We start from the raw sequence: 27,874 nt of genomic DNA, 5'->3' as shown, positions 1-27,874 counted from the left end.
GGGCCTTCCCTGCAGCCATCTGCTCAACACCCACAATACACAGGACAAGCAGCCCCATGACAAAGGTCTGTCCAGCCTAAAACACCACTAGTACCAATGAGGGGAATGTGCTCTAGATCTGTCACTTGGCCCCTGCTCTTCCACAAAGCCGAGGCCCAGTGATGGTGCTGGCTAAGGTCCTTCACTCTGTGACTGTGGAGATGACAATATGAGACCCTCGTCCTTGGCAAGGAGGTCCCCCCTCCAAGGTGTTTCTGCCATCCATTTGTCCCATGATCAGGGCTCAGGCAAATGCTGTTCATGTTGCCTGGCCAAGCTGAGCAAGACTAGTTAGGTTCCAGGGACCTTTGACCTAGGCAGTTCTTAAGTTGGTTCTGCTATCAAAAACGAGCCAAGCCAATCTCAGTAAAACAGCTTTAATTCTATAATCCAGCCTCCAATGGGGGTCACTGAAACACTGCAATACAAGGAAGTGCTGGATGGCTCCATCTCCCTCCTTGGCTCTGCAAAGCCCCATGCTCTACCCCGCCTCCCTCTACCAGCCTAGGCTAGCAAACAAACTCAGTCTTCACTTCAGGGTCTGAACATCTCCAGAGCCTGGGATCCGGACTCTGTAAGCTACTTTTCTCCTCTCCACAGTCTTTCCATTCCTTTCTTCTTTTCCTGGCTCCGGGGCCCCACAGCGCAGTAATACACAGCCTCGTCCTCAGGCTGCAGTTCAGAGATGCTCAGATACCCCAGATTCCTGGCCATGTCTTTGGATCCAGAGAAGCGAGGGGGCACCTTGGGACCCTGGTGCTTGTCTGAGTGTGAGAAGTAGCTCAGCAGGAACCTGGGAGGGTGGCCTGGCCTCTGCTGGTACCAGTAAATGCTGTAAACGCGGATGTTAAGGTTTCTGCTCAGGGTACAGGTGAGGCGGATGGTGGCTCCAAGGGAGGAAGAGGCTGATGGTGGCTGATGTAGCATTGGCTGAGAGCCACAACCTAGGAAGATAGAAGAATGCCCATCACTGAGACAGAGATAGGCAAGAGAAGGGGCAAAAAAGCTCTGGGGTCCAAGAGTTCCCTTACCTGTGATGTGGACCAGCATCATGAGTAAGACAGAATTCCAGGCCATGGCTCAAGACCTGTAGCACCCTGCCCCTCACAGCCACTGCTCCTAGTGCCCTTGTCAGCTGGGAAGCACTCTCCACCCTCTTTGAGGAGTGGGTCCTTGCACTCCTGGTTCCTGCTCACCACCCTCCCAGGCTTTCTGGGCTCTACAACTTCATTTACTAGAATGATCTAATAGCAGCCTTTGTGGCTCTGGGTTTGACCTGTGGAAGCATTCTGGGAGGAAGCACCTGCTAGAAACTCATGGGCCAGAACCCAGGAGCTGACTGGTGGGCTCATCTCCCTGAGGGAGAGTGACCTCAACTCCCCCCTGAGAAGCTGAATCCCACAGAAACAGATTTCTTGTTCATGTTTGGTGAACACCTGGTGAACTGAGACAAGAGGATACATCCTTGGGGTAGTGAAAATAGCTCTTCATGCAGCAGGAAACTGGGGTTCTCAGAAGGAGAGGGATGCTCTAACACCTTCTAAGCTCCAGAAGAACCTTCAACCCGAATCTTACTCACCAAGAACAAAGCCAGGTAATGAGGCTTCAAAAAAGAAGCCACAGACATCATCATCTGATTGACAATGGGAGGGGCTAATCTGAAAACTGTCACTCCTGCCAGGAGGTTACAATGATAGCTTGTTGTCAAACTATGGTCCCTAAAGAATTATAATTTCTCCAGGAATCTCATTCTGAGAGAAGGGAAAGGCTGAAGACTTGGGTCAACCACTGAAGGGATCTTCACTCCGTTCTGACAACCTATCAGATCACTATGAGACAGTGATGGGTGGATGACAGGCAAGACCACGCTTTGACCATGACTGTTTGCTTAAGCATACCTCTTGCTCTCTCCTTAAACCTAAGTCTCAGGTCCCAAACACTTGTGGGAGATGTCCCTGGGCCTCTTCAGTTGTCCCTCTACCATATGTGGGCACTTCGAATAATTCTCCTTTCTCTGCTTGTTACTATTACTTGTGTCTATTTTATTACACTTTTATTTTCATTTATTTTGTGTGCACATGGACAGCTTGGCAGCCACTGCCTTTACCTGCTGAGCCATCTTGCGGGTTCGTTCTTGTCTCTTTAATTGATGTATTAAGGATGGGTGCCCAACCCTAGCTTGTTAGGGCTGTTGGGGCCCAATCTTAGTAACAAAAGGATGTTACCACAAGTTTGAGGACAGTCTGGGTCCACAGTGACTTTCAGGACAGCCTGAGCCACATAATAAGGCCATTTGAAAATAAATAGATAAAAATAATTTTTTTAAGAGTGAGTGTCACTATGTAATCTGGCTAGCTGTCCTGGAACTTACCATGTCGATAAGGCTGGCCTCAAACTCATTGAAATCCACCTGTCTCTGCCTCCCAGGTGCTGGGATTATTAAAAACGAAATGTTAAAATAGTCATGAAAACTGTTTTAAAAATCTCCATAATACTAAGGCTCAAAAAACATTTATACATTATCTTCCAAATACATTAACACAAATAGTACGGTCTACAAAATCTTAGATGGTGTTTTGTGTTTTGTTTTGTTTTGTTTTGTTTTGTTGTTATGAAACTCACTATCTAGCTCCGACTGACCTCTAACTCTCTGCCTCAGCCTTCTGATCACTTCATTCCTAGTGCGAGCCACCATCCTGGGTGACAAATGTTTCTAACCCTTGGAGAACCCTGCGATCCGCAAAGTTTAAATTATTTTAATTACTAATAGCATCTGTTTTCATGTTGCTTTCCAAAATCATAGTGACAATCATCATTATAGTCTGTCTTCTCTGGATGGTTTTGGGGGAATCTACTCCAGCTGCTGGAAGAAGAAACATAGTGGAGGCTCAGGGAACACCTGCGGCACCAAACCGGACGCAGACAGCAGGGTACCCGGAACTCACCAGCCGCGGAACTTGCAGACATCGAAGTGTCGACATCGGAGAGCAGATGAGGGAACGCCACAGGCGGACAGAGCCGGAAGTGCGTTCGCGAGTGGCCACCGGGAGAGCGAGGCCGGAGCGAGAGCTGCAGCGGCACAGCGGGTGAGCAGTGGGTTGCTAGCTGCTCGAGAAAGCGGAAGACTCTGGCTTTCCTCAGGCATTTCCGGAATGGTAGCGGAGCTCCCGCCCGGGCCGGGGCGTGGGGGAGGGTCCATGCCTGGCGCGCCTTTCCCGCCGCCTCGCCCTCGCCGTGCGGCGGCTGAGCGGTGGTGGGCCCGCGCTCAGTGGGCTTCTCCCCGCAGCCCCGAGGTGGGGTGTCCCCCCGAACCAAGGGTAGGGAAACAGGCTCCGGGAGGACGTGGCGCCCGCAGAGGCTCAGGCCCGCGGTCCGCGTTCTAAGCCGAAGGTTCCACTCGCTGCCTCCCGGAGCCCGCTCCGTCTGGAGACCTCGGCTGTGCCCTGACTTGATCTCCACAGAGTCCGCGAAAGCTTGGGTGAACCAATGAACTAGAATCGAGGGCCAGCTACTTACGCCTAGGTGGAAGGGAAAACGGTGACCCCTCCTAACCTATTTGTCACTTATGCCTTTGGGAACAGGACTGGGAGAAGGCAGAACGACTTGGGTTTGATGGCCGGATAGGAAAAACAAACAAACACCGTTTGTCAAGGTCTGAATTGTTATGAACTGCAGTTTACTCTGGCTTTCAAAACTGGGCTGATGAGCTGGCTCAGCGCTCTTGCCCACCAAGCTTGAGAACCCAGGAACCCACAAGGTCAAAGGAGAGCTGAATCCCACAAGTTGTCCTCAGACCTCCACTTGTGACCTGCAGCGTTTGTGCGCCCAAACATGTGCACTCACACAAATGTTTTTAGATTTTTAAAATTGAGCTTTCTACTCTATAGAGATGTTGGTAGATACAGCTGCAGCATACTAGATAACAGGCAAGGAGTTAAGGGACTGGACCTGTTTCCTGAATTCCTGGGTACTTGAAAATCACGGAAGCGTTAACTACTAAGACACTCAAGCTTTGCTGACTCCTTTTGGGGCTTCTCGTCAAGTTAAATCCACTACTTCATAAAACACCGACCCAAAAGGAAATGCCCATATTTACAGTGCCTCTCGAAGGACACAGTGATTGCTGAGACTTGGCGAGGTATAAACAGGTTGTCTTGCTGTTCTCTTTGCAGTCAACACCTAGATAACACTTGCTCCAGAATAGGACAAACTGTAGTCTGAGAGCCTTGGCAGGCAATATCAAATATCAAATTTGGTGTGTCGTATTGGTTTATATTAAGGAGTCTATATATATTAAGTGATCATATATAAAAATATTACCTAGACATTTTGGTATACACCTCTATTCTCAGCACTCTGGAGTTAAAGGTAGGAAGATCAAGAGTTGAAGGCCAGCCTTGGCTACATAGTGAATTTGAGGCCAGCCTTGGCTACACAAGGCCCTGTTTCAATGCCAAATCCCTTCCACACACAAAAAAGGCAAAAATTTAAAGTGAATAGTAATGTTACTAAGTTAGAGTGTGAATGTGGTGTATAAGTGATGCTTATAAACCATCAAATTCAGGTTTTTCACTGGTTTTCATTTTTTTTATTTGTTATTATTCACATTTTGTCAACTCTGCATCCCGCTCCCCCATTCCCTCCCTCCCTCAGCTTCTCCCTGCCCCTTTCCAAGTCCATGGACTGGAGAGGACCTCCTCCCCTTTCGTCTGGCCCTGTTTTATCAGGTATCTTCAGGGATGGCTGTGAAGTCCTCCTCTGTGGCCTAGCAGAACTGCTCCTCCCTTGGGGGGTGGGGAGTCAAAGAGCCTGCCATTGAGTTCCTGTCAGAGATAGTCCCTGTTCCCCCTACTATGGGAAACCAATTGGTTATTGAGCTACCATGATGGTTTTCATTTTCAAATGGAAGATGTTCCTTAAATAAAAAATAAGAAGGTCTTGAGCTTAATCACAGTTACATTTGCAGAGATCTTTTTAAAAGATAGAAACTGGTATGGATGAAAGAAATTGTTCTGGGCTAGAAATAAGGAAGCCAACTGTCCAATAACCTAGTAAGTCACGTTCTTTGAGACTCAGTGCCTTTTCCTTTGTGACAGTCACTGTCAAGGCCCTCATCTCTGGATTACCTGGTTCTGTACCCTTAAGGGGGGGAAATTTTTAAACAGCTTATTGTTTTGTAGCTGAGTGTAACCTAAAACTCGCATTCCTCTTGCCTCATTCAGCCTGCTGAAAGATGGGATTAAGGCATACCTGGCAACAGAAATAACTTTTTTCCTCCTTTGAAATAGTGATAGAATGTTACAAAGTCCCCTTGTGGTGCTGAAATGCTAAAACTACTTATACCTGTTTTGAGTCAAAGCACCTGAAGATCAGTGCATACTCAAGTGGACAATAGCTGCACAGTCTTGACAAGAGGACACAGCTTTGTATTACTGTCCAGTTATATTTCTTTTTCTGGGTAAATGTCATAATTCCTGTGGAATGTTTGTGTCTGAAGGGATTTAGCAATCTGTTCAGTAACCTAGGATCTTAGGCTGCAAGGGAGGAGTAGCGATACATAATTCCCAAACCTTTGAAACCACGGAAAAAAGAACACCTTGGAATAGAAATGTTTTCAATACCCTATAGATTTAAAGTCGGTGTTGTTGTTTTTACTGTTTTTATGTGATGGGGTGTCACTATGTAGCCCTGGCTGTCCTAGAACTCACTGTCTAGACCAGGTTGACCTCAGTCTCACACTAAGAGATCTGCTTGTCTCTGACTCCTACCATATCCAACCTAAAGTAAGTTTTGATTTTGTTTTGTTTTAATTTAATTTTAAGGCTCGATAAGCATTTTATTTGCTTTACAGATAAAACTGTAGTATTCATGTATCCGGACATTTATTTGATGATGTTTGCTCACCATGTACTACTTCCCATTTGAGTGAGAAAAAAAAAAGTTCCTGCTTTCCCATAATTTATATTCTAGGAGCTGTAAGACAAGAACCTAATAGGAGTCCACATTAGGTTTAGTAGTAAGTGCTGCAGGGCAATACAGTGGAGATATTCTTACAGGCAACACATTTTTGAAGAGTTTGGCCCTTTTCCTTGTGAGATTATATATTTAGGGAAAACATTCAAGTTTTTACTTGAGGCAAGTTTTACTTCTTTGTGGCCCTACAGCAAGGACTGTGCTGTCCCAAGCTCACTTTGACTTAGGCTACTTTCATACATCATTAGGAGTAACAGGAACCCCTTTAGTAAAGGAATTTCCATTGACATCTCCATTGTTTCTGAACAGTGCCCTTTGCCCTTAGTATGTTTAGATGCATTCTTTGTCTTTTTTGATCAGTTGTCTACATCCATGGTAACAAGTTTTTTAAATAATACAAAAGGGATTGTGATGAGCTAGGACCACCCCACCTCCAGACCCTCACACCCTCCCCAGGCAGCTGTTTCTGAGTTATGCAGATGCACCGGCCTTTCGTAAGCGAGCATATGTACACAGATGTGTTTGGTCACTCATAACAGTGCTTTGTATTTTGGTTAATTGAATAGGGTTCCCTATGTAACTGATCTTGGTTGTCTGTGGGTGTTTTCTTGTACTTACATGTAACCAGTTCCCTGTTAACTACTAGGTTGTTTCTGGTCTTTTACTTTGAGTGATAATGCTGCAGAGAATTCCCCAGCAGTGTTTTCTCATAGATGTCTCATCTGGTTCTTCCATCACAGTCCTATCCTGCCTCCTAGGGCTCACTGTCCACATGAATAGTCTCGCTAGCACTTACCATTTGTTTCTGTGGTCTCTTCTCAGGACCCTTCACTGCCACAGATCAGTGTTCATTGCTCAGCCTGTCCGTATTCCTGACTCAGTACCTTGCAAATCAAGAATCACTCCCTCTGACTTCATTTCTACCTCAGCAGCAAGCTTCTTACCATTAGGACATTAGAAACTCACTGTATAGACCAGGTTGGCCTCAGGCTCACACTAAGAGCTCTGCTTGTCTCTGCCTCCTACCACACCAAGCCTAAAGTTTTTATTTTTTGTTTTGTTTTATTTTAAGGACAGTGGTGTAGCCCCTTCCTGCATCCCCCTCTTGCCCTCCTTAGGATCAGGTCTGCCATGTTGATTATGTCTCTCAATCTCTACCCTCTCCTCACCGAGAGGTGCCACCTCCTTTGCTTCCTGTCTGAGCCCCAAACTGCTTAAACCTCTTCCCCAGCCTCTTCATGCCTTAGGCTGCTCAGCTGCCTCTCAACCCTTCACCCACTCTCTCATCTTTTTTCTGCTCTACTTGGATAGTTATCATAATGGCATGCCATCCATCTAAAACGAAATGTAAAGGCATACTTACGGTTTTCTAGAGTTTGTCCCACTCAGCCTTTGCTTTTGTCACTGGACAAATGGTTCCCACCAGGATCACCAAGCTTCACTCAGATCACTTTAACCTACGGGCAGGTCTTAGCTGTTACATCTCCTAACCTACCCAACACTGTAGTAGTGTCACTGAAGTGTTCTTTTTACTTAGACTTAAGGCCTCTCCTGGCACACGCAAATGGCTCCTCTTTATCTCCTTGGTGCCCAGCCTCAATCTGTGTGGTGCTGCCTCCACCACACCTGAACTGCTCCTGAATTTTGACTTGACCTCCTTTTTTTTCAAGTGTCCATCAACCAACAGGAATTTCTTCCTTCAGTTGCCTGACTTAAACAAAATCTAGATGTTATCTGTGTTTTCCCCCATCGCATTCGTGCCTAGTCCCCAGCTTTCTGGGGTTCAGTCACCTGTGTGTCAGCTAGAGAGTCTCTAATATTTGAGGTCAGGTTCTTCATTGCCTCCCAGCTTTCCCACCCCACCCCACCCACTTAATTGCCCCTACAACTGTCCAGCCATCTCTCTGCAGGCCTCAACTTCCCTGATCCCTTCTTGCCTACACACCTCTCCCAGATGCTATCTTGTCCAGTTCTACCCTGCCCCTTACTCTCCCCACCTGTGAAAACCCAGGTGTGAGCTCTAAGACAAGAACCAGTGTTGCTTTGTACCATCTTACCTGAACCCAGGACTAGGCCAGGTGTGTCGTGGTTGCTCAGTAAAGTTCCTGTTGACGGTATTCATCTCTAGGCAAGGAATTGTTGAGGAAGTGCACTTTCACAGATGGCTCCGGTGGAGTTGTCCCACACTGACGTAAGCTATGTTCTCCAGGTTACGGTCTGTGCTAGTAAGTATAGACTTGCTTTAGCTCTTCATTTCTTAAAGGTTGTTGTCAAGTAGCCTTTCATAGCCCATAATAATAATAATTATTTGGGGATTTTATTTTTAATTATGTATATAAGAGGCCAGAAGTAGGTGTCAGATCTGCCTCACTTGGCTGCTGGGAACCAAATGCTAGTTCTTTACCAGAGTAGTGTACACTCTTAACTGCTGAACCAAGAAGTAAGACAACAATCTACTCACTTGACCCCAACTGTGAGTAAAATATAAATGTGCAGCTATAAATCAGAAAAGAGAAACATTTTTATATGTTTGCAGGTGTGCTGCCTTTGCAGGCCAGAGGTTTTTTGTGTTTATTGTTGTGTTTTTTTCCCTGCTTTGCCAGCAGGTTTCAAGTGATATATCCAGCCTAGAAAACTACAGCAAGGGCCAACAATGGTCCAGATATGAAGTTTGCATGTCCTCTTGCAAGGTATCACTGCCATACATAGTACACACTGTAATATGGGTTAGTTAAGACAGATGCCTGGCCAAGGGCGATGAGTGTGGGAACAGAGAGGCTTGACTCCAGTAGACAGTGTTAGAAGAGCTCTGAGGCTGAGTATAGCTCTGTACAAGACTCTAGCTTCCAAAGCTAACACCAAAAACAAGCCAAACAGAAGAAGAGAGGGTCACCAGTCTTTTTCAGGGTGGTAGAACAGTCTAGTCAGGGAGCACAGGCAGAGGCTCCAAATGGATTTTCTTGTACCCAGTGACCTTACAGTATTGATCCTCTTGCCTCTCCCTTCCTAGTGCCCAAATAGGGTTGTTGTTTTGGGGATTTTTTTAAAAAGTGTTTTTAGTGGGAAGAAAAATTATTTTTTTCAAACAGTATATTTTGATCATGTTTTCCCCTCCCCCAATTCCTCCCCACCTTTCTACTCACCCAACTTTGTATTCTTTTTTCTCTCTTATAAAAAAAAGCAAACACACATACCTATACAAATCAACATTAAAGTAATTAAAATATCAATAAGACAAAAAGTGTTTAAACAAAGCAAAATAAGACAAAAAGACTACAAAAATACTATTGAGTTCATTTTGGGTTGGCCAGCCACTCCTGGGCATAATGTATGCCCTGAGGTGTGGTTAATACACACATAGAGACTCTACTGGAAGAAACTAATTTTTCTCTTGCCAACGGATATCAGTTGCAGACAGCTTCTTGCTTAGGGCTGGGAGCCCATGTCCTCTTTCTTCACTCAGTGCTGGAACCCTCTCTGGCTTAAACCTGTGCAGACCTTGTGCAGGCTGCCATAGTCTCTGTAGGTTCACGTGTGTAGCCATCCTGTTGTGTCTGGAAGACACTTGGCATAATCCATCACCTCAGCCTCTTAAAATCTTTCTGCTTCCTCTTTCACATAGCTACCTGAGGGATTTGATGAAGACATCCCATTTAGGTCTGAGTCTCTTATTCTCGGCATTGTCCAGTTATGAGTCTCTATGTTGGTTCCCATCTACTGCAAATCTGATGACAGCCAAGCAAGGCATTGATTTATGGGTATAGAAGAATGTTACTAGGAGTAATTTTTCTGCTATTGCCCTGTAGCAGAGCAATAGTATTTGGTTTGCCCTAGTCCCATGAACTATCAAATATCAGATTCTTGGCCTCTATAGCAGTATCAGGTATGGATTCCATCTCATGGGATGAGCCTTAAATCCAATCAGAAAGTGGGTTGGTAACTCTCATAACATTCGTGCCATTATTGTACCAATATAACTTGCAAGTCTCCGTTGTAGGTTACAGATATTGTAGCTGGGAGATGCCGATAATTACCTTATCTCTTCTGGTAGCATACAGAGTACACCAATACCGTGAATGCTAGTCAATAGAAGTGAAACCTCTAGTTAAGCACCAGCTTGACTTTTCCGTGTTTGATGACATGTGTAAGTGTTCTCTTTAGTAATAGGACCTTATTTACTATTGGATTGTGGAGAGCAACCAGGAGCCTTGACAACAACCTGAGCTGTTTGGGGGTTTCTGTGGGGCCCCTTTGATCTACTCAACAAGATGTTAGTAATTCCTGGCACTGGAGGTTTTACTTAGTGGCATAAGATGTCAAGTTGGGGCATTGTCTCCCCTGTTATTGGTAATTCTATTTAGATTTCTTTTATGTGTAATTATATTTTAGGAAGCTTCTACAGTAGTAAGTTTTCATGTGGCTTCTCAAATGTCTTTTAGTGTTAGCTGTCCCTCCTTATATTCCTTCCTTTACCCTTCTCTTCTATCCTTTTCCCTGTTTGCTCTTCCTATTCTAGTTTCCTCTTTGTCTCTCCATAATATTTCTTCATCCTTGGAGGATCATATCCTCCCTTCTAGTCCAAATAGGGTTGTTGTTTTTCATCCCCCATTGGGTGAAATTTAATTTGACTGTAGAGTTTGGACTGCAGAATGATAGGGGTAGAAAGTAGTTGGGAGGCTAGAGATGAAGAGCTTCCTGTGTTTTGATGGCGAGTGCACTCTGCAGTTGGTGGATCTCAAGCCACATGATAGGTTTCATAGTTCCTCCAGGGCCCTGACATGGCCATCTGCATTGGGTAACATGTATCCCTAGGCAGCCAGTACCCAGCCAGTACCCAGCCAGATGAAGTACCTCTCTCAGCCTAGAAACCAGTAAGTAGTTCCTCTGCCATCTAAGAGATGATTTCACAGACAGGTATCCCAAGAACTAGTCCAGGGGCTTGGGCATCCACGCCCTGCCCTAAACGATTAGTCCAGGTCTACAGGTCCCAGTAGGTTTCTAGGCATGAACAGCAAAGGACCTAAAGTTGTAGTGTCACTTTGCTTCCCTTACATAGAGCCAGAACTCACTTATTTTAGCCTGAACTAAATGTTCTCCAGTTTCCCTGGCTTTCATTTATTTGGTTTCCTCAGGACTGGGGTATAATTGAGTGGTAAAGTATTTGCTTAGCATACTGATGGCTCTGGGTTCCATCTCCAGCACCAGTGTACAAAAGAAAAGTAATATTCCTTGTTTTACCCACTTAACCTTCTTGCCAACCTATTGGCCCTAGTCTGTTCCTGCCCTCAGGGTGTCCAGACACCATTGTGCATGGGGCTGAACTGGAAGGAATGAAACTTAGCCTGTCGGGTGGGTTATGCAGGGCCTTAGTCGGTGGTGGGTGCAGGGAGTGCAGCCTTCTCCCAGATGGTTTCAGTGAAACAGCTTTCTCTATTGGGAGGAGTAAGGGCTATATAGACCATAGGGACATGAGAAGGGGCTGGAGGGGTGAATATACAGCATTGTCTCTGGTTAAGGTTCTGGGAATGCTTCATTTGCATGAAGGGAAATTCCAGGTGCTAGCTGGACATGTCCTTATAAGGAAATAGGAAGTTTTAACCTGAAACCTGGCCACCAGGCTGCATGACTACCTCAAGGGTGGCCGAGGTGGGGATCACAAGGCTACAGGCACATCAGGTCCAGACCAGGAAGGGAGCAGTCCTTACTCCTGCTGGTCTCAAGATGAGATTTTTGGAGTTTAGACACATTGAACCTTACTCTTGCTCCAAGCTGGCTCCCCCAGCTGCTCGCCACCACACCAACCCCAGTCATTAGTTAATTATACCAAAAGTTAATTATACCAAATAACGGGTTTCATTGTGACATTTTTATACATGAATATAATGTATCATTATTATATTCATCACTGGTTGCCCATTTTAGTCCCATTTTCTGTGATTCCCTTCCTCTTCCCAATTTGTTGCCCTCTACTTTGATGTCATCTTTGTGTGTGTGTGTGTGAACCAGTGACATTTCATTAGGTTATTTGTAGGATCTTGGACACTTCACCAGGAGCTACACCACTGAAGGAAAATACCTCCTTCCCTCAGCAACTGCTAACTACATGTAGATACTTGCTACCTAGAAGAACGCATTCCATAACACATTACTCCTTGGTCTAGCTCATACCTTCTTTTTGCCCCTCTTCACAGAGTTCCCTGAGCATTGGAGGAAGAGATAAATGTGTTGTCTTTTCTTCTGTTTAGGAGTCAGTATCGACAGTCGTGTTGAGTCTGAGTGCTACGGCCTGTGGGCCCTGACAGCCCAGAGCAGGAATGAAGACTGTGCTCATGGTAGCAGAAAAGCCATCCCTGGCACAGTCCATTGCCAAAATCCTCTCCCGAGGTAGGAAAAAAATAAACACTAGGCTGCTTGATTGCTTTAATCTATAAGTTCAGTCATTTGTGCTTTTTAGGATATTTCTTTTTCCAAAGTGTGCCTTTCACAGCTAGTAAGGTTCAACTGGGATTGACAGGTTTTAGGAAGTACCTCTAGCAAATCTCTGATGATATGGAGTACTAGGGCTGAAGCCTCCAGGAAAAACAATGGAGTGCTTGTCAGTGTGCTGAACTGGTTAAGGCATTGTCATAAAAACAAAGAAATGACTCTAAAAGGGAGGTGGATGAGACCAAGTCTTGGATTTTGCACCACTAGATACTCACTACTGCCTGCTGAGCCCTTGATGTAGTTACAGCTACATCTTCTGCATCTCATGGTGGCCAGTGACCTGAGAGCCAGGAATTTAGAAGAACATCTACCTATCAGGATCTTCATTGCCACTGAGGTGGTGCCTGGGAGGTTGTTTTCCTCTGAATTGGAAGAGCACTTGGATACTACACAGCAATGGCAAACATCTGCCTTGGCCTCCCTTTTACCAGCAGATGGAGGAGAAAGAGCCCCTAGTTAAGCTGAGACTGCATAGTCCAAAGGTCCAGAGGGGTCCAGAAGGCGTCTTCTCATCTCCAAATATCATGAGTGTTTAGCTGAGGGACCATAGTTTAGGATATAATAATTAGGAGGTTTCTGGTAACCTTAAAATCTAAATAAATGAAGGTAGAATTCAAACCAGGAGGGCCAGGGACCAGAAATGCAGTGAGAACCCAACAGTCTGTGCCTCTAGTTCCTAACTAATATGGGACTGACCTGAGTCACTGTTAAATTTTTTTATAGACGCTTTTGTCCTTGAGCACCATTGTGTTACCCAGTACATGCAAGGGAGTGAAGGAGTGACCACTTGGGGGAAGGAGGACTCTTGTCCTCTGAGAGTCAGCATGTAGGCTTAGGGACCCACAGCATGGACAGCTTAGCCTCACACTTGTCTGTGTATATTCCCTCCCTAGGGAACATGTCCTCATACAAAGGGCTGAATGGGGCGTGTTCAGTGCACAAGTACACAGGAACCTTTGCTGGACAACCTGTCCACTTCAAGATGACATCTGTCTGTGGTCATGTGATGACCCTGGATTTTCTGGGTAAGATGACCATCCTCCTGTCTCTGTCCTGATGAAAGGAGCACTGTGCAACAAAACCCGGGATCCACTTAGATCATGAAGTGGTTGGCAGCTGGCATGATGTGCCCTACCATATTCATAAGGTTGTGACAGCTGCAGAGGCTGAGCCCTTGTGAAGTGTGACTCAGTGTCTTCATGGATGTGGTTTACAGGAAAGTACAACAAGTGGGATAAGGTGGACCCTGCAGAGCTGTTTAGCCAAGCTCCCACAGAGAAAAAGGAGGCGAACCCCAAGCTCAACATGGTCAAGTTCCTGCAGGTGAGTGAGGGAGCATGAGCCCGCCAAGGGGCCCTTCTCAGCTCCCCATACTATAGGTGGCACAGGTGTCTTGTCACACCATTATTTGTGCCCTTCTCTGCATCTTGGACGCTGAGGCTTTGGCTGGCAGCTGTGGACCCATGTTTTTCTGCCTTTCTGTGAGTACTCTGCTGGCCCACCTGGCATGTCTCATGCCTGGTTCCCTATCCCAGACAGCCTTGACACCAGTTCTGGAGAGCATAAGTTCTGTTTTTATAATGGCTCAGTTAAGAGTTTTTCTCAATTTTAAGATAAATATATACATATTTAAAATAAAACTGGAAAATAAAGATAAGTTTAAAGAAAAAAAAAGTATAGCCACACAACTCAAAACAACCACTGTTAACACAGAACTGTTTCATTTTAGCTCTTTGAATGTTTAAGTTGAGCCATTAAGGTCTATTATAAGAAAGGAAGATGGTCCACGAAAGTAGATGTGGACAAGAGAAGTTGAATATTAAAGACATGTTTGAAAATGTTAGAAATAAAACCTTTATTAAATCCACTTTAATCTTTTATTTCCCTCTGGAAATTATGGAGCATGCACTGTATTTTGTGACCACATAATAAAAGTAAAAATATTTTAAGATACCTACTGTGAGGGCTAGAGAGGGGGCTCAGTGAGTAAGAGTACTTGCTGCACAAACAAGTGTGGATCCCACCACCTATGCTCAGTGCTGTGGAGGGCAGAGACAGGAGGGTCGCTGGGGCTGGCTGGCCAATGGCACCCCTCCAGGGTCAGTGAGAAAGCTTGTCTTGAGGGGTAAGACAGAGAATGGTAGAGCAAGGCACCTCTGGTCTCTGACCCACAGGCTCATGTACCTGCACACCCATGCATTTGTACACCATGCACCTATATTCCCATGCACCTGCACATGCATGCATCTGTATGCCATGAGCTTGCACGCCCATGCACCTGCACAGCCATGCCTGCACACCATGCACCTACATGCTCATGCACCTGCGCGCCATGTGCATGCACCACACACAGAAGAATAGGTCATAGTGTAATTATAATTTTATATCAGATCTAACAGTTTGATAGTTCTGAATCAAGATCTTTCCTGAGTGCTGAGACAGCCTCACTGCAGACAACTTCTCACTCAGCCCAGGCTCAGTCCTCCTACTGGAAGCTCAGTACCTAGTTCCATCTCCTGTCCCCGGAGGGGACTGTCACAGCGGTGATTGTCAACATGTGCTTTGTGGCAGGTGGAGGGCAGAGGCTGTGACTATGTCGTGCTGTGGCTAGACTGTGACAAAGAAGGCGAGAATATTTGTTTTGAGGTGAGTGTGGAGCCCATTCTGCTGCTTCCCTTTAGCCCTTTCTCCTACCTCCCTGATCTGAGTTATCACACTATTGCTGAGGCTGGCATAGGGAGGATAGCGACTCAGAAACTGTCTTCTCCCACTCCTGTTTCAGAAAACCTAAGCTACTTTACATGCACAGACATGGGCTGGAGAAATGACTCCGTGGTTAAGAGCACTGTTGCTCTTACAAAAGACACAGGTTTATAATCATCTGTAACTCCTAGTTCCAGGTCATCTGATCTCCAAGGGCACCAAGCATACACCTAGGGCACAGACAGACAGACAAAACACTTGTACACATAAAATAATCTTTTAAAAAAATTTTTTTTGTTGTTTCTTGGTTTGATTTTTTGTTTTGTTTTGTTTTCAAGACAGGGTTTCTCTGTGTAGCCCTGGCCCTCTGGGAACTCCCAGCTGGCCACAGACTCAGAGATTCACTTGCTTCTGCCTCCTAAGTATTGGGATTAAAGGCGTGCTCCAGCAGCATCTGACCAAAATAAATAAATATGTAAAAAAATTTAATGCATAAACTAGGGCCCACAAGATGGCTTAGCAGGCGAAGGTGCTTGCAACTAAGTCTGACAACCTGAGTTCAGTCCCTAGAACCCCACATGGAATGAGAAAGCCAACCCATGAAAGTTGTCTTCTGACCTTTAACTCACACTGTGGCACACACACACACACCAATTATTATTGTTATTTTTTTCTTTTGTTTTTTGAAACAGGGTTTCTCTGTGTAGTCTTAGCTATCCTGTACTTGCTTTGTAGACCAGGCGGGCTTTGAACTCACAGAGATCCACTTGCTTCTGCTTCCCTGAGTACTGGGATCACAGGCATGCCCCACCGTACTTGGCTTCTTTTATTTTTTTTTTAAGCACCATTCTGGGTGGGTGCAAGTTGCAGAATTTTTTAGTGTTTGGCCTAGCTCCATGCCTGTTGCACACCTTCAGTTGCCGTAGTTAATCTTCTTGGCAATCACCTAATATGTTTGAGTGTTTTGCATATATATATATAATGTATGTATGTGTATATACATATGTGTGTGTGTGTGTGTGTGTGTGTGTGTGTGTGTGTGTGTGTGTGTGTATATAATGTATGTGTACTGTGTACATGCCTGGTGCCCTCAGAGTTCAAAAAAGAGCATCAGATTTCCCAGATCTGGAATTATACATGGCTTTAAACCTGAGTCCTTTGCAAGAGCAACGAGTGCTCTTACCCACTGAGCCATTTTCAGTCCCAGGTCTCATCTCACCTGTCCTCTGCCCTGCCCATCCTAGGGAGCCCTACCTACAGGAAGGGTGGTAAAGGTTTTCCATGTACCCTCTGTAATGAGACTTTAATGCTGCTGGTTATGCCTGCTGTTCCCGGTACTGCCCCTGGTGCTGTGGTTCCAGCCCTTATGCCACAGCCCTGACCTGGAACTTGACACACTTGAGTGCAGGAGATGCTTCTGGTAAGACAGGTATCCAGGACCAGCATTCTTGTACAGCTCTCTTGGCAAATTCAACTCCATACGCTCCCTTTTCTCTCTTCTCTCCTACCTCACAGAAGTACCCCTTAGAAAGACTCCAAGGCAAGAAACAGTAGCAGCTCATAGGGCCACTGTTTTTCCATAATGATGCCATTGCATGCCCCAGCTTTTCTGGTGACTTTCCCCTCCCTGTATAGCCTTAGAGAGTCTCAATTTCAGGACCTCCTATACCTAGCTCCTGCCCACATACAGAAACTGCTGTAGCCTTCCATTCTTACTCATTTTCTCTTTTCCTTATCTGTCTTTTTTCCAATCATGTGACAATTCTACGTATCCATCCAAGCACTCCCTACTCCCAAAAAAAAGGGAAGGGGTTTAGGACCATGAGGTCCTTCTTATGCTTGGCATTAGCATTCACTGCTTAGTTTGGATGAAAGCACTAGAGAAGTGAAAGGGTAGGAGTCACGGGGCAACACTAAGAAAGGAGCTGCGCTGTGGAGTGTGTGGATATCTGAAAGTGGATGCAACCAGAAAGATGGCCAGCTAGCAAGGGACTTCTGGGGAAAGTAGAAGGGTAAAGGGATATGGGGGGAAAGGGGGTCCCTAGTAAGGGTGGGAAGGTTAACCCTGAAGGGCCAGCCCAGCAGTGTGGGTAAAGAGTAAAAGGCAAAGTTGTAGGAATTAACCACAGCCAGTATTCTTCCTCCCAGGTCCTTGATGCCATTCTGCCTGTCATGAATAGCTCCCAAAATGGTGAGAAGACAGTGTTCCGGGCCAGGTTCAGTTCTATCACTGACACTGATATCTGTAATGCCATGACCCGCCTGAGTGAGCCAGACCACAATGAGGCACTCTCAGTGGATGCCCGCCAGGAGCTGGACCTGCGTATCGGCTGTGCGTTCACTAGGTGCTGTTCCTTGCCATGTGCACATACTGTCCCCATAGCCAGGGTGCTGTCTTTCCTAGGGCCCTGTATTAGCTACCAGAGATGGCTTTTTTAAACCCTGAAGAAAATTATATATTTATCTGATGTACAACACATAGGCCACAGCTTCATAAGCAGATTATTTGCATGCACTTGTGTTCTGGGGTCAGTATTCATAGGATGCATTCTATCCTCACTCCATTCTGCACACACATACAAGTTCTTCAATGGCTTCGTACTCAGTCACTTTCACATTCTTCTCAGTGAGCACCATCATTCTTGTGTGACCTCTCTGCATGTACCCCCACATCCACAAGCCAGGTTTACATGGGAATTGTCTAGAATGAGTTATTTATTGGCCTTTTTTTCTCTTCTCCAACCCTTTAGGTTCCAAACAAAGTATTTTCAGGGAAAATATGGTGACCTAGACAGCTCTCTCATCTCCTTTGGGCCATGTCAGACTCCTACACTGGGATTCTGTGTGGAAAGACATGATAAAATCCAGTCCTTCAAACCGGAAGCCTACTGGGTACTGCAGGCCAAGGTTCTCTTCCCTTCTCTATTCCTGTTATTTTGCTGTTTTCCCCATCAGCATGAGGACCTTGTTGGTTCCAGGTCAAGAGCACAAGTATGAGTTATAGCACCAAACAGTTGTTGGTCCTGGTGCCCAGGAGGAAGAGGCCCAGCTTTCATGGGGCCACTGAGGCTCAGCTGCACCTGGATGCATTGAATAAGTAGGAGTGAGTTCCCTCTGGGGTAGAGGTGAGGTCAGCTGTTGTGTATTCAGTGGGGATTAAGAAAATCTTATTGGTGGTCTTCAGGGACGTCTTACATCAAAGTCTCCTAAAGTATGGCACATTTAAAACAGTACAAACGCTTCTGCTTTTCTCCAGGCTTGAGGCCTGTGTGGGCATGGGAAGGTGCTGTGAGTAGCCAGGCCTTGATAAGCAGGATAGAGTGAGAGGCACAGCTCTGTGCAAGTGTTCCTTAAGGGCCCACCCTCAGAAGGAGTGTCTGCACAGTGGGTGACAGGGTGGGTGTTAGCTTTGGATCCACAGCTCAGCAGTGATAAGATGTTAAAGCTAGGCCATTTTGTCTGGACAAAAACCAGCCTCCTCTGCTTCAGTTTCCTTCTCTGAAATGTGTTTTCCTTTTGTCTTTCCTACAGGTTCATACTGATAAAGAGGAATCTCTCCTTTTGGACTGGGACCGTGTTAGAGTTTTCGACAGGGAGATTGCCCAGATGTTTTTAAATATGACAAAGCTAGAGAAAGAAGCTAAAGTATGCTTTCTGTATCCATATCTGACACATGTGTCCTGGGTGGGCAGGCCCTAGAAACCTAGGAATCACTATAACCCTGGGCCATGCCTTTTTGCTCTTTGTGAAATGCATGTGGCTTCTTAGACAAATGGGTTCCTCATACATACATTCCTAATATACTCCTGCCAGTGCCGCAGCTTTCATAGCTGCTGCCTCATGCTAGCCACACATGAACCACTACCAACCCATTTCCACTGTCTCTTCCAAAAGACCCAGGCACAAGGGCTCCTTTGGCAGGACTCCATTTCACACTGATGTTTCTTTTCTCTGGTGTCCCAAGCTACCAGCTGCATGGGGACCTCTGTGCATATTGGTGAACTTGACTGAGGTCACACACACTCAGTATTCATACTTGGGTGGTGATGTTTTCTACACAAGGATTTTCTGAATCAGAGGGGCTGCCTCTTGGTCCTTAGGAAGATGGTGCAGCTTGGCAGAGGCTGGCTGCACTGGATAGAACCAGGTACTACAGCTGTGACAAGTGACTATCATTGAGCCTCTTTCTGGCCTTCAGTCGCATTCTAGTTGCCTTTTCAAACTTTGCTTTGGTGCCATTTTGCTCAGGCTCTGCTGATTCACAGTGAGGCTGTTTGACATTGGCAACTCTGATGTCAGGACCCACTCCAAGAGATGCTAACCTCCAGTGTTACACATACACAAATATTCCCAATGTCAGCACCCATATTTGTTGGTCTGGAATCTGGAATGTGCTGACCTGGCCAGTCTGCATGAGGTTGGTAAAGGCAAGAGACTGGCTGGTTTGTTTGGATTATATTTGCAGTAGGCAAAACAGAGAGTCGGTTTTTATGCCATCTCATAGTGGGAAGTAGTAGCTCAGCTCACTATAGACAAGCACCAGCCCATAGATAATTTCAAAATGATTACCATTGTGAGATATCCCATAGAAACCAAGACTTGCAGCTTCCCTTAAACAATTGGAAGGCTTTGTGATGCTGTCCAGTTGGCAGCTCTCACAAATGGCCTCCCAGCAGCCATTTCCCTGACACAGCCCACAGGCCACCCTGGGACTTGGCCTATGCTGACTTCTGTGGGTTTCACACCTACAGTCCCTTCCTCACTTCTTCCCCATCCTTCCATATTCCCTGTCCTTCAAGGAAAACAGAATGTGTGTGCATCATGCACACACACACACATACACACCCTGTTCTGGTAGTAAATACTCAGTTCGATCATCAGTCTGTGAGGGAAAGTGAATTTCAAGCAGAAAGACCAAATGAATTAATTCAGACCTTTGTTCACACATTTCAAGTCTGCTGTGCCTCTTCATCTTGCCTAATAATCACTCCATCTGTCCTGCCCTCAGGTTGAGGCTACAAGCAGGAAAGAAAAGGCCAAGCAGAGACCACTTGCTCTTAACACTGTGGAGATGCTGCGTGTGGCCAGCTCAGCTCTGGGTATGTAGGAACATTTCTCTAAAGCATGCCAAAGACATCTTGAGACTGGTACAGAAATATCTTAACCCACACTGAGCCCTCATGCTGTGATGTTTGAAGCTTGGGGTGGAGGTCTTAAGTCTCATGTGAATTTCCTTTCTGTTTAAGTCCTAGGATAGGACTGCTCAAAACATTGCTTTCTTAGCTATCACAAGAATTAGGCTGAAAAATTGATGATCGTTGACAGTTGTATCCTAAAGCATTATCCTGACAAAGCTGGTCCTTGATACAACAATACCATCAAATGATCAACAGCCAAATGCCAACTCCCAGGTTAGAGAGCAGTAGGACAAGCTGTCTTAGAGTGTAGAAGCCTAGGAGCTCAGAAGTGAGGTGTAGTCCCAGCAGGCTTAGCTACCCAAAGGTCTAGCTCCAGCTTTGTGGCCAGAGCTCAGATTATGTCATCAGCATTGCTACCAGCACCGTAAAGTTGAGCAGTGTTTCCCACTGGGCCCACCTTTGCAGGTTTAGGACCTCAGTTTTGGACAGGCTTGTGTTCCAGGTACACACCTAGCCAGTACCTCAGAACCATGGCGATACCCACTTGAGAACCATCTGTAAGGGTAAACAAGAATGCCCAAGCCTGTGGATGAGCCCTGGCCACTTTCCAAACCCGTAAGCCTCCTGTGCCTCCTAATTTTGGCAGGTATGGGACCACAGCATGCCATGCAAATAGCTGAGAGGTTGTACACACAAGGATACATCAGCTACCCACGGACAGAAACCACCCACTATCCTGAGAACTTTGACTTGAAGGGCTCTCTGCGACAGCAGGCCAACCACCCATACTGGGCAGACTTGGTGAGCAGAGTGGGACTCCCCATACAACCCATCAGCTGTGGCCTCTGGACAGGCTTGGCTAAACTCAAGACCAGTGGGAAGAAGCAGCCTGACTTGACTCTGCTTTGCTTCCCCTCCCTCAGGTTAAGCAGCTGTTAGCGGAAGGCATCAACCGCCCACGGAAAGGCCACGATGCTGGTGACCATCCCCCCATCACACCTATGAAGGCAGCTACAGAGGCTGAATTAGGTATTGGTGCTCCTCTTCCCAGCATCCTCACACTCTCAAGCTTCTTGGGTGTGAAGGCCAAGCTGCTGCCAGCATATGGTGCCAGTAGACAGAGTCAGGCCCATTATCAGTATGGCTGCTCCACAGCCTACCACTGGCATAGTGGGCATTCATCACCAAGCACCTAAGACAGAATTGAAGTGGTCGCAGCTGGTTGTGGACAGGCAGTATACAGCCAGCCTTGGTGCAGGGGAATGAAGCAGAGTAGCAGAGCTCAAAGGTGGGCTGTACCTCCTACAGATTAAGGCTGTTTTGATTACCAAGGCCTGTAGAGAAGGGAGAGCAGGGCCAGTGGAATCAGGGGCCGCTGGAGATCTCAGTGTGAAGCAAGAGTACCACATAGGCCTGTGTCTAAAGAGCAGTCTCCTGGAAACACTTCATGAAGGGGCCACCCAGGCACTGGAGGCAGCCTCCCTCGCCTGTGTGTTCCCTCCTCTTTCAGGCTTTGAAGCATAGGGCTTAATGGTATGGCATTTGTTTGGCATGTGCTTAAAGCCTACATTCAATCCCTGGCATCATCCTTGGTACTTCTGTCAAGGCCTTGTTGCTAGTCCAGGGAACCTGGTGACACTGAGCCTTTACAGGGGGTGACGCATGGCGACTCTACGAGTACATCACCAGACACTTCATTGCCACAGTGAGCCATGACTGCAAGTATCTCCAGAGCACCATCTCCTTCAGGGTCGGGCCTGAGCACTTCACATGCGTGGGAAAGACAGTTCTCTCCCCAGGTATAATGGCAGGCCATGGAGTCCCTTCTCATTTCCACAAACACTATGGGATCCTGGCTGGGATGGGAGACCCAAGTGGGAACCTCAAATGGCAGTGGTATCTCTCCAGGCTTCACAGAGATCATGCCTTGGCAGAGTGTGCCCCTGGAAGAGAGTCTGCCCACATGCCAGAAGGGTGACACCTTCACTGTGAGTGAGGTGAAGATGCTAGAGAAGCAGACGAGTCCCCCAGACTATCTGACTGAGGCTGAGCTCATCACACTCATGGAGAAGCACGGTATCGGTGGGTACCCACATCTAGGGTTTTCAACGTTCTCAGGGCTTGGGCCAAGAGCTGATGCTAGGAAACATACCTGGCTCAGCATGTGGTAACGGGTCCCAGTGTTATGACGCGTGGGTCCAGGCACGCTCATTGTGTCAAGCTGTTTACAAGGCCTCACCATCAGGACCTGGCCTTCCATATGACCACTGTGATACAGCTTTGTATACCATGGGGCGGCTACCCACTGACCAGTGCCCACTAGACTCAGGGTTAATCCAGGATTCTGAAGGGCTCCTAGGTCAGTTCAGCAGCCTCCCTGAGTCACACAGCTAGCCAGGCCTGCCCTAGAATTCTGGTCTGGGCCTGCTTCTCCCCAGGGCCTAGGTACCTAAAGTGAATCCTGGCAGTAGCCTCCGCCTGCAGCTGAGGACCCATTAATGCTCACACAGTGCTAAGGACCTCTTGCACACTCATGACTTCTAGTAGCCTTATATACTGTTCTGGACCCAGGGACCAACACATACTCAGTTTGGGGCATGGACAGAGTTCTTGTGTGACCTTCTGAACAGGAAAGTGAGTGAGGGCAATGCTGTTTAACAGGGTCCATGGGGGCAGTATAAAGCTTAACTACCTGGGTGTAATGACTCAAATCTGTAATCCTAGCATTTAGGAAGCTAAGAAAAAAAGATTGCCACAAGTTCAAGGCCAGCTTGGAATGATACTTTGTCTTTAAAAAAAATCTGACTATAGCAGCCATACAGGAACTCTCGCATGTATAAACTGCCATAATGGGGCCAATTCCTCTCCTTGACTATGAGCCATGGAACCTCTGAAGGCTCCTTAACCCCCAATGCCAGTATCTTCCCCGTAGAACTCGCTCAGAGTGCTCTGGTTCTCTGCCAGCACAGGCAAGTGTGCAGTCACTATTAAGTTTCCTTTCCACATCCTCTGACCAACAACACAGCAGAATGCATCACCTTCCACTTTTCCTTCCCTGCCAAGAAACTTGTACAAGATGGCAGAAGCTGCATCCCTGGAGTGGGAAACATGCCTTGGGTATGGTGAAGGGCCCTAAAGAAAGGGAGGAGAGAGAAGAGAGGAAATGGGTAAAACCAGCCTGGTTCAACAGTGGCTTTATGAGTGCTCTCTGGTAGACACCAGAGACCGATAGCTAGAGTGCGTACATGCCACAGTTTCCAGGTGGAAGAGGCCGAGTTGCACTCACAGTTTCATGGAATGTTCTCTGACCTAACAGAGTCCTTTATCCTCTCTGGGCCTCTGCCTTTTAACTACAAAACTAAAATAAACACCAATGAAGGCTGTCCTTGGGTTCACAGGTGTGCCAGCACAATGCAGAGACAGCCCTGCTTTATCTTGGGAATCTTTCTGCATCATGGCTTCTGGCAGCCATACAGGAGACAGCAGTCTGGACCCAGTGAGCAAAATAAGCTTCAGTTTGTGGCACAGTACTTCCTCCTATGGGTGCTGGGAGGGTCCAAGAAACAGGGTTTCTGTGGCAGGTGGATGAAACCAGAGTGCATAGACCAGAGCATCTAGTTGGGGCAGGCTGAGGAGTACCCAGAGCCATGCTGTGCATTCCAGGGACTGATGCCAGTATCCCTGTGCACATCAACAATATCTGCCAGCGCAACTATGTCACTGTGGAGAGTGGCCGCCGGCTCAAGCCCACCAACCTTGGCATTGTTCTGGTGCATGGTTACTACAAGATTGGTGAGTCTCTGCCCACTATCTATGGCCTACTGGGCTTTCCAGTTCCTTCCTGTGCTGGGGCTCTGCTGCATTTCCCGAATCCCTACTGCAGAGGTGTTGTGGGGACTCAGGAATTTAATGGATCAACAGATTGTAATGGGTCCATAAGTGAAACAGGGTTCTTCTGCAAACCAAACCTGGATTCTTCACTAAGATACCCACCATCTCTGCCCAGTAAAGTGCCACCAGTTCTATGGGAGATGGAGAAGTACAGCACAGACCTGGCCATTCTACAAAAGCTTTCTACACAAACTTTCCTGATGGGAAATCAGGAAAAGGTGGTGGCAATAGAGGCTGTCCTTGGTGCCTTCCAACTCTGTAGACAAGCAGCCCAAGGGGAACCCAGGAAGACTGGGTTGGCTGGGTTGAACAGAAGTTCTTGCCTGTGTAGTAGAGTGGCAGGGTCTGAGTCCCTGCAGCAGCATCCACCCACTTGCTCATAGATGCAGAGCTGGTACTCCCCACCATCCGCAGCGCAGTGGAGAAGCAGTTGAACCTTATTGCCCAGGGCAAAGCTGACTACCACCAGGTCCTGGGCCACACCCTGGATGTCTTCAAGAGAAAGTTCCACTACTTTGTTGATTCTATTGCTGGTAAGACCTGCCTCTTTCCTGCCCCTCATCAGCAGCTATTCCAGCAGGATAGGGCCACCTGAGGCCCATTCCCAGATCTGGAGTCAGAGCTCTGCAAGTCACAGCAGTGATGCCTCTTCATTAGCTGTTGTCAGGAGCAGGTTAATTAATATCCACATCAGGAGCTGTTGAGGTAGTGCATGCCTTTAATCCCGGCACTTGGGAAGCAGAGGCAGGTGGATCTCTGGGAGTTTCAGCACAGCGTGGTCTACAAAGTGAGTCTAGGACAGCCAGGACTACACAGAGAAACCCTGTCTCAAAAAACCAAAAAATTAAAAAAACACTTCAGGAATGTACAAAGCTGATGATCAGGGCTGCAGCTCTGTTCTGTTATCACCGACAGAGATACAGCCTCATTTGAATCCTTGACCACAGGTGGTGGCCTCTTTCTAGTTCATCCAGTTCCACCAAGCCACCTGTTAGAGGGAGGGCTGCCAAGGACAGGGCGGACATGACTCCTGTGCTCTTTGCTCTCAGGCATGGATGAACTAATGGAGGTGTCCTTTTCACCCCTGGCTGCCACGGGCAAGCCCCTCTCACGCTGTGGGAAATGCCATCGATTTATGAAGTATATCCAGGTATGTGGATGTTGAAGGACTATAGCCACATCTGGCCAGAGCATTTCTGTGCAGACATCACCTTTAGCCTCTTGTTTGTCATTAGCCAAGCAAAAATACTGTCCTTTGACTTAGTTGTCACACAGAATGATTAAAAGGCCTGAATCAGCATCAGTAACAGCAGAGACCACTAGGCCACATGTACATTGTCCATTCGCTCTTGCCACCACTTCTCTTTCTCTCATAAATCTAGATAACATGCTGGACTTTACATTTACAGTGTGATGTGAGAGAGTATGTGGGTGTGTACTTACATGTATGCCACAGAACACATGTGGAGGTTAAAGAAGTAAGTTCTCTCCTATCAAATGGGTTCTAGGGATTGGACTTGGGCTTAGCAGCAAGCACCCTCACGTGATGAACCATGCTGGCTTTTAGTGGCTTTGTGAGGGAGGGGAGAAGTGGGAGGTGTGGTGACTGGGCCTCATGCCAGTCAGTGGTTGAGAGGTCCTTGTCTGACACTGAATTCTGCTTTCTGTGTATCTGTTAGGCATTCTGCATTACTTATTCAGGGTTATGAAGAAAAGGACAGTGGGCAAGCGAGTCAGCAGCAGCCCTCATATCCCTTTTTGTTGCTTCCATCACATAGGCCAAGCCAAGCCGTCTGCACTGCTCCCACTGTGATGAGACCTACACCCTCCCTCAGAATGGTACCATCAAGCTCTACAAGGAGCTACGGTGCCCTTTGGATGACTTTGAACTGGTCCTGTGGTCCTCAGGCTCCCGGGGAAAGAGCTACCCACTATGTCCTTACTGCTATAACCACCCTCCCTTCAGAGACATGAAGAAAGGTGAGTGTGGCACATGGCTGACCTCAGCTTCATACTTAACCAGACTATGTATAACCCGTACATCCATACCTGTACCCACTGGTACTGAATCAAGGACCCTAGGAAATATTTAGGCCACTGCTCAGTCCCTGGCCAGCCTATCTGACCTGGGTATGCGTGGGTCATAATTGAGCAATTAGTTTGCTCACTTAGAATCTGGGCAGGGGCCATGCTGTGCCCCTGTAACTGGACTAACTCAGAGGCAGGGAGCCTCAGATAAGGACACTTGGCAAACAAAGCCCCCTAGGCTCTCAGACACTGCTGTTGTCTTCCTTTGCACTCTTTGCTGGAAAAAAAAAAAAAAAAAAAAGAGAGCATGTATCCAGGCTAAGCAGAGTGTTGCTGAGCCTGGGACCAGGGGGGCTCAGTGCCCAGCACCTTTGTTACCCACAGCATTTATAAGGAATCCTTGTGATCTCAGTCTGCATGCATGCTAGCAAGATAATCAGGCTCTCTTCCTGGCCCCTGACCCCAGTGGCATTCAGCGCAGCAGATAAGTACCAGGTGACCTGAGGGCAACCTGGAGTAGCCACTAATAAGCTACAGAAGCAAAATGAGGGTTTGGGGGTCAGGTAGAACCCTCAGAGCACTGAGGACTGAATATTTTAGATAAGCAGAGGAACCCAGGCCAGTGAAGAAGATGCCCCCAAACGGTATTGTTCTGTTTAGAACAAGGGTATGTGAACCAGGGCAGCTTTAGGTTACTGGACTCCTCTTCCTTCAGGCATGGGCTGCAATGAGTGCACACACCCCACCTGCCAGCACTCGCTGAATATGCTGGGCATTGGCCAGTGCGTGGAATGCGAGAATGGAGTCCTGGTTCTAGACCCCACCTCCGGGCCAAAGTGGAAGGTGGCCTGCAATACATGCAATGTGGTGGCACACTGCTTTGAGAACGCCCACCGAGTGCGGGTATCCCCCGACACCTGCAACACCTGCGAGGCCGCTCTGCTTGACGTCGACTTCAACAAGGCCAAGTCTCCCCTCCCCGGCAATGAGACACAGCACACAGGCTGTATCTTCTGTGACCCCGTCTTCCAGGAGCTAGTGGAGCTAAAGCATGCAGCCTCCTGCCACCCCATGCACCGAGGTGGTCCTGGAAGGAGGCAGGGCCGTGGGCGGGCCCGGGGCCGGAGACCTCCAGGAAAGCCCAACCCCAGGCGGCCCAAAGACAAGATGTCAGCTCTGGCTGCTTACTTCGTATGACAGCCTGTCTTCCCCCACTCCAGCTCCAGTTTGATGTAGACACATCATGGTGGTTATCTTTGAACCACTGAAACCATTAAAATGCTTTTTATTTTTTATTCTATGGAGAAAAAGCCTGGGGCCTTTTACTGGTGAACGGGAAACCCGTGAGGATCACCTTCCTTCTCCATCCTTTGTGTGTTTAAAGTGCACCCTGCTGTTCCCACATCATGGCAGTGCCAGCAAGAAAGCCACCATGTCTGGGACCATGGGGAGCAATTGGTCAGCAGCTCACACCAGGTGTGTACCTGAGCAGTAGTACAGCTGCGTGCAACACAAGCAGGAATCAGTCTAAGGTTAGCAGGAGGACAGACAGTGGCAACCCAAAGAAGTCTTGGCACGCCAGGTGGAGCAGGCAAGGCCCGAAGTATTCAGCCTGG

The 27,874-nt window shown here is 47.2% G+C and overlaps 2 protein-coding genes across 4 annotated transcripts; one reads left to right on the top strand and one right to left on the bottom strand.

The window, feature by feature from the left end:
* Window positions 1–400: 400 nt before the first annotated feature.
* Window positions 401–9,693, bottom strand: Vpreb1 (V-set pre-B cell surrogate light chain 1). The gene is given in 3 exon segments (XM_055610267.1): window positions 401–983; window positions 2,985–3,530; window positions 9,639–9,693. Coding segments are annotated over 3 exon segments (1,011 nt in total). The 3' UTR covers window positions 401–573.
* Top3b (DNA topoisomerase III beta) lies at window positions 3,063–27,553 on the top strand. Of its 3 annotated transcripts, none has more exons than XM_055610234.1 (18): window positions 3,063–3,125; window positions 12,258–12,396; window positions 13,392–13,523; window positions 13,715–13,821; window positions 15,070–15,144; window positions 17,350–17,546; window positions 17,952–18,093; window positions 18,733–18,846; window positions 20,210–20,300; window positions 20,986–21,140; window positions 21,263–21,368; window positions 21,992–22,138; window positions 22,248–22,421; window positions 24,003–24,131; window positions 24,614–24,763; window positions 25,280–25,380; window positions 26,009–26,210; window positions 26,974–27,553. In XM_055610234.1, exons 2-18 carry the CDS (start codon window positions 12,327–12,329, stop codon window positions 27,453–27,455), a joined length of 2,574 nt encoding a protein of 857 aa, XP_055466209.1. In that variant the 5' UTR covers window positions 3,063–3,125; window positions 12,258–12,326; the 3' UTR covers window positions 27,456–27,553. The 3 variants fall into 3 exon arrangements, with proteins under 3 accessions (XP_055466209.1, XP_055466208.1, XP_055466210.1); XM_055610233.1 differs by having other exon boundaries at window positions 17,952–18,108; XM_055610235.1 differs by lacking the exon at window positions 22,248–22,421 and having other exon boundaries at window positions 17,952–18,108.
* The last annotated feature ends 321 nt before the right edge of the window (window positions 27,554–27,874 follow it).

The sequence above is a fragment of the Psammomys obesus genome, unplaced genomic scaffold (genome assembly GCF_907164565.1).
Source record: "Psammomys obesus unplaced genomic scaffold, mPsaObe1.curated_primary_1811, whole genome shotgun sequence".
Lineage (NCBI taxonomy): Eukaryota > Metazoa > Chordata > Mammalia > Rodentia > Muridae > Psammomys > Psammomys obesus.
This window is presented reverse-complemented; position numbering and strand designations above follow the sequence as displayed.

Excerpts from the sequence above, each read along its gene's own strand:
- Top3b (XM_055610233.1), top strand. The coding sequence starts at position 12,327 with ATGAAGACTGTGCTCATGGTAGCAGAAAAGCCATCCCTGGCACAGTCC. Across the intron at positions 13,524-13,714 it reads GATGACCCTGGATTTTCTGG|GAAAGTACAACAAGTGGGAT; the intron begins GTAAGATGACCA and ends TGTGGTTTACAG. Across the intron at positions 20,301-20,985 it reads TGTGGCCAGCTCAGCTCTGG|GTATGGGACCACAGCATGCC; the intron begins GTATGTAGGAAC and ends TAATTTTGGCAG.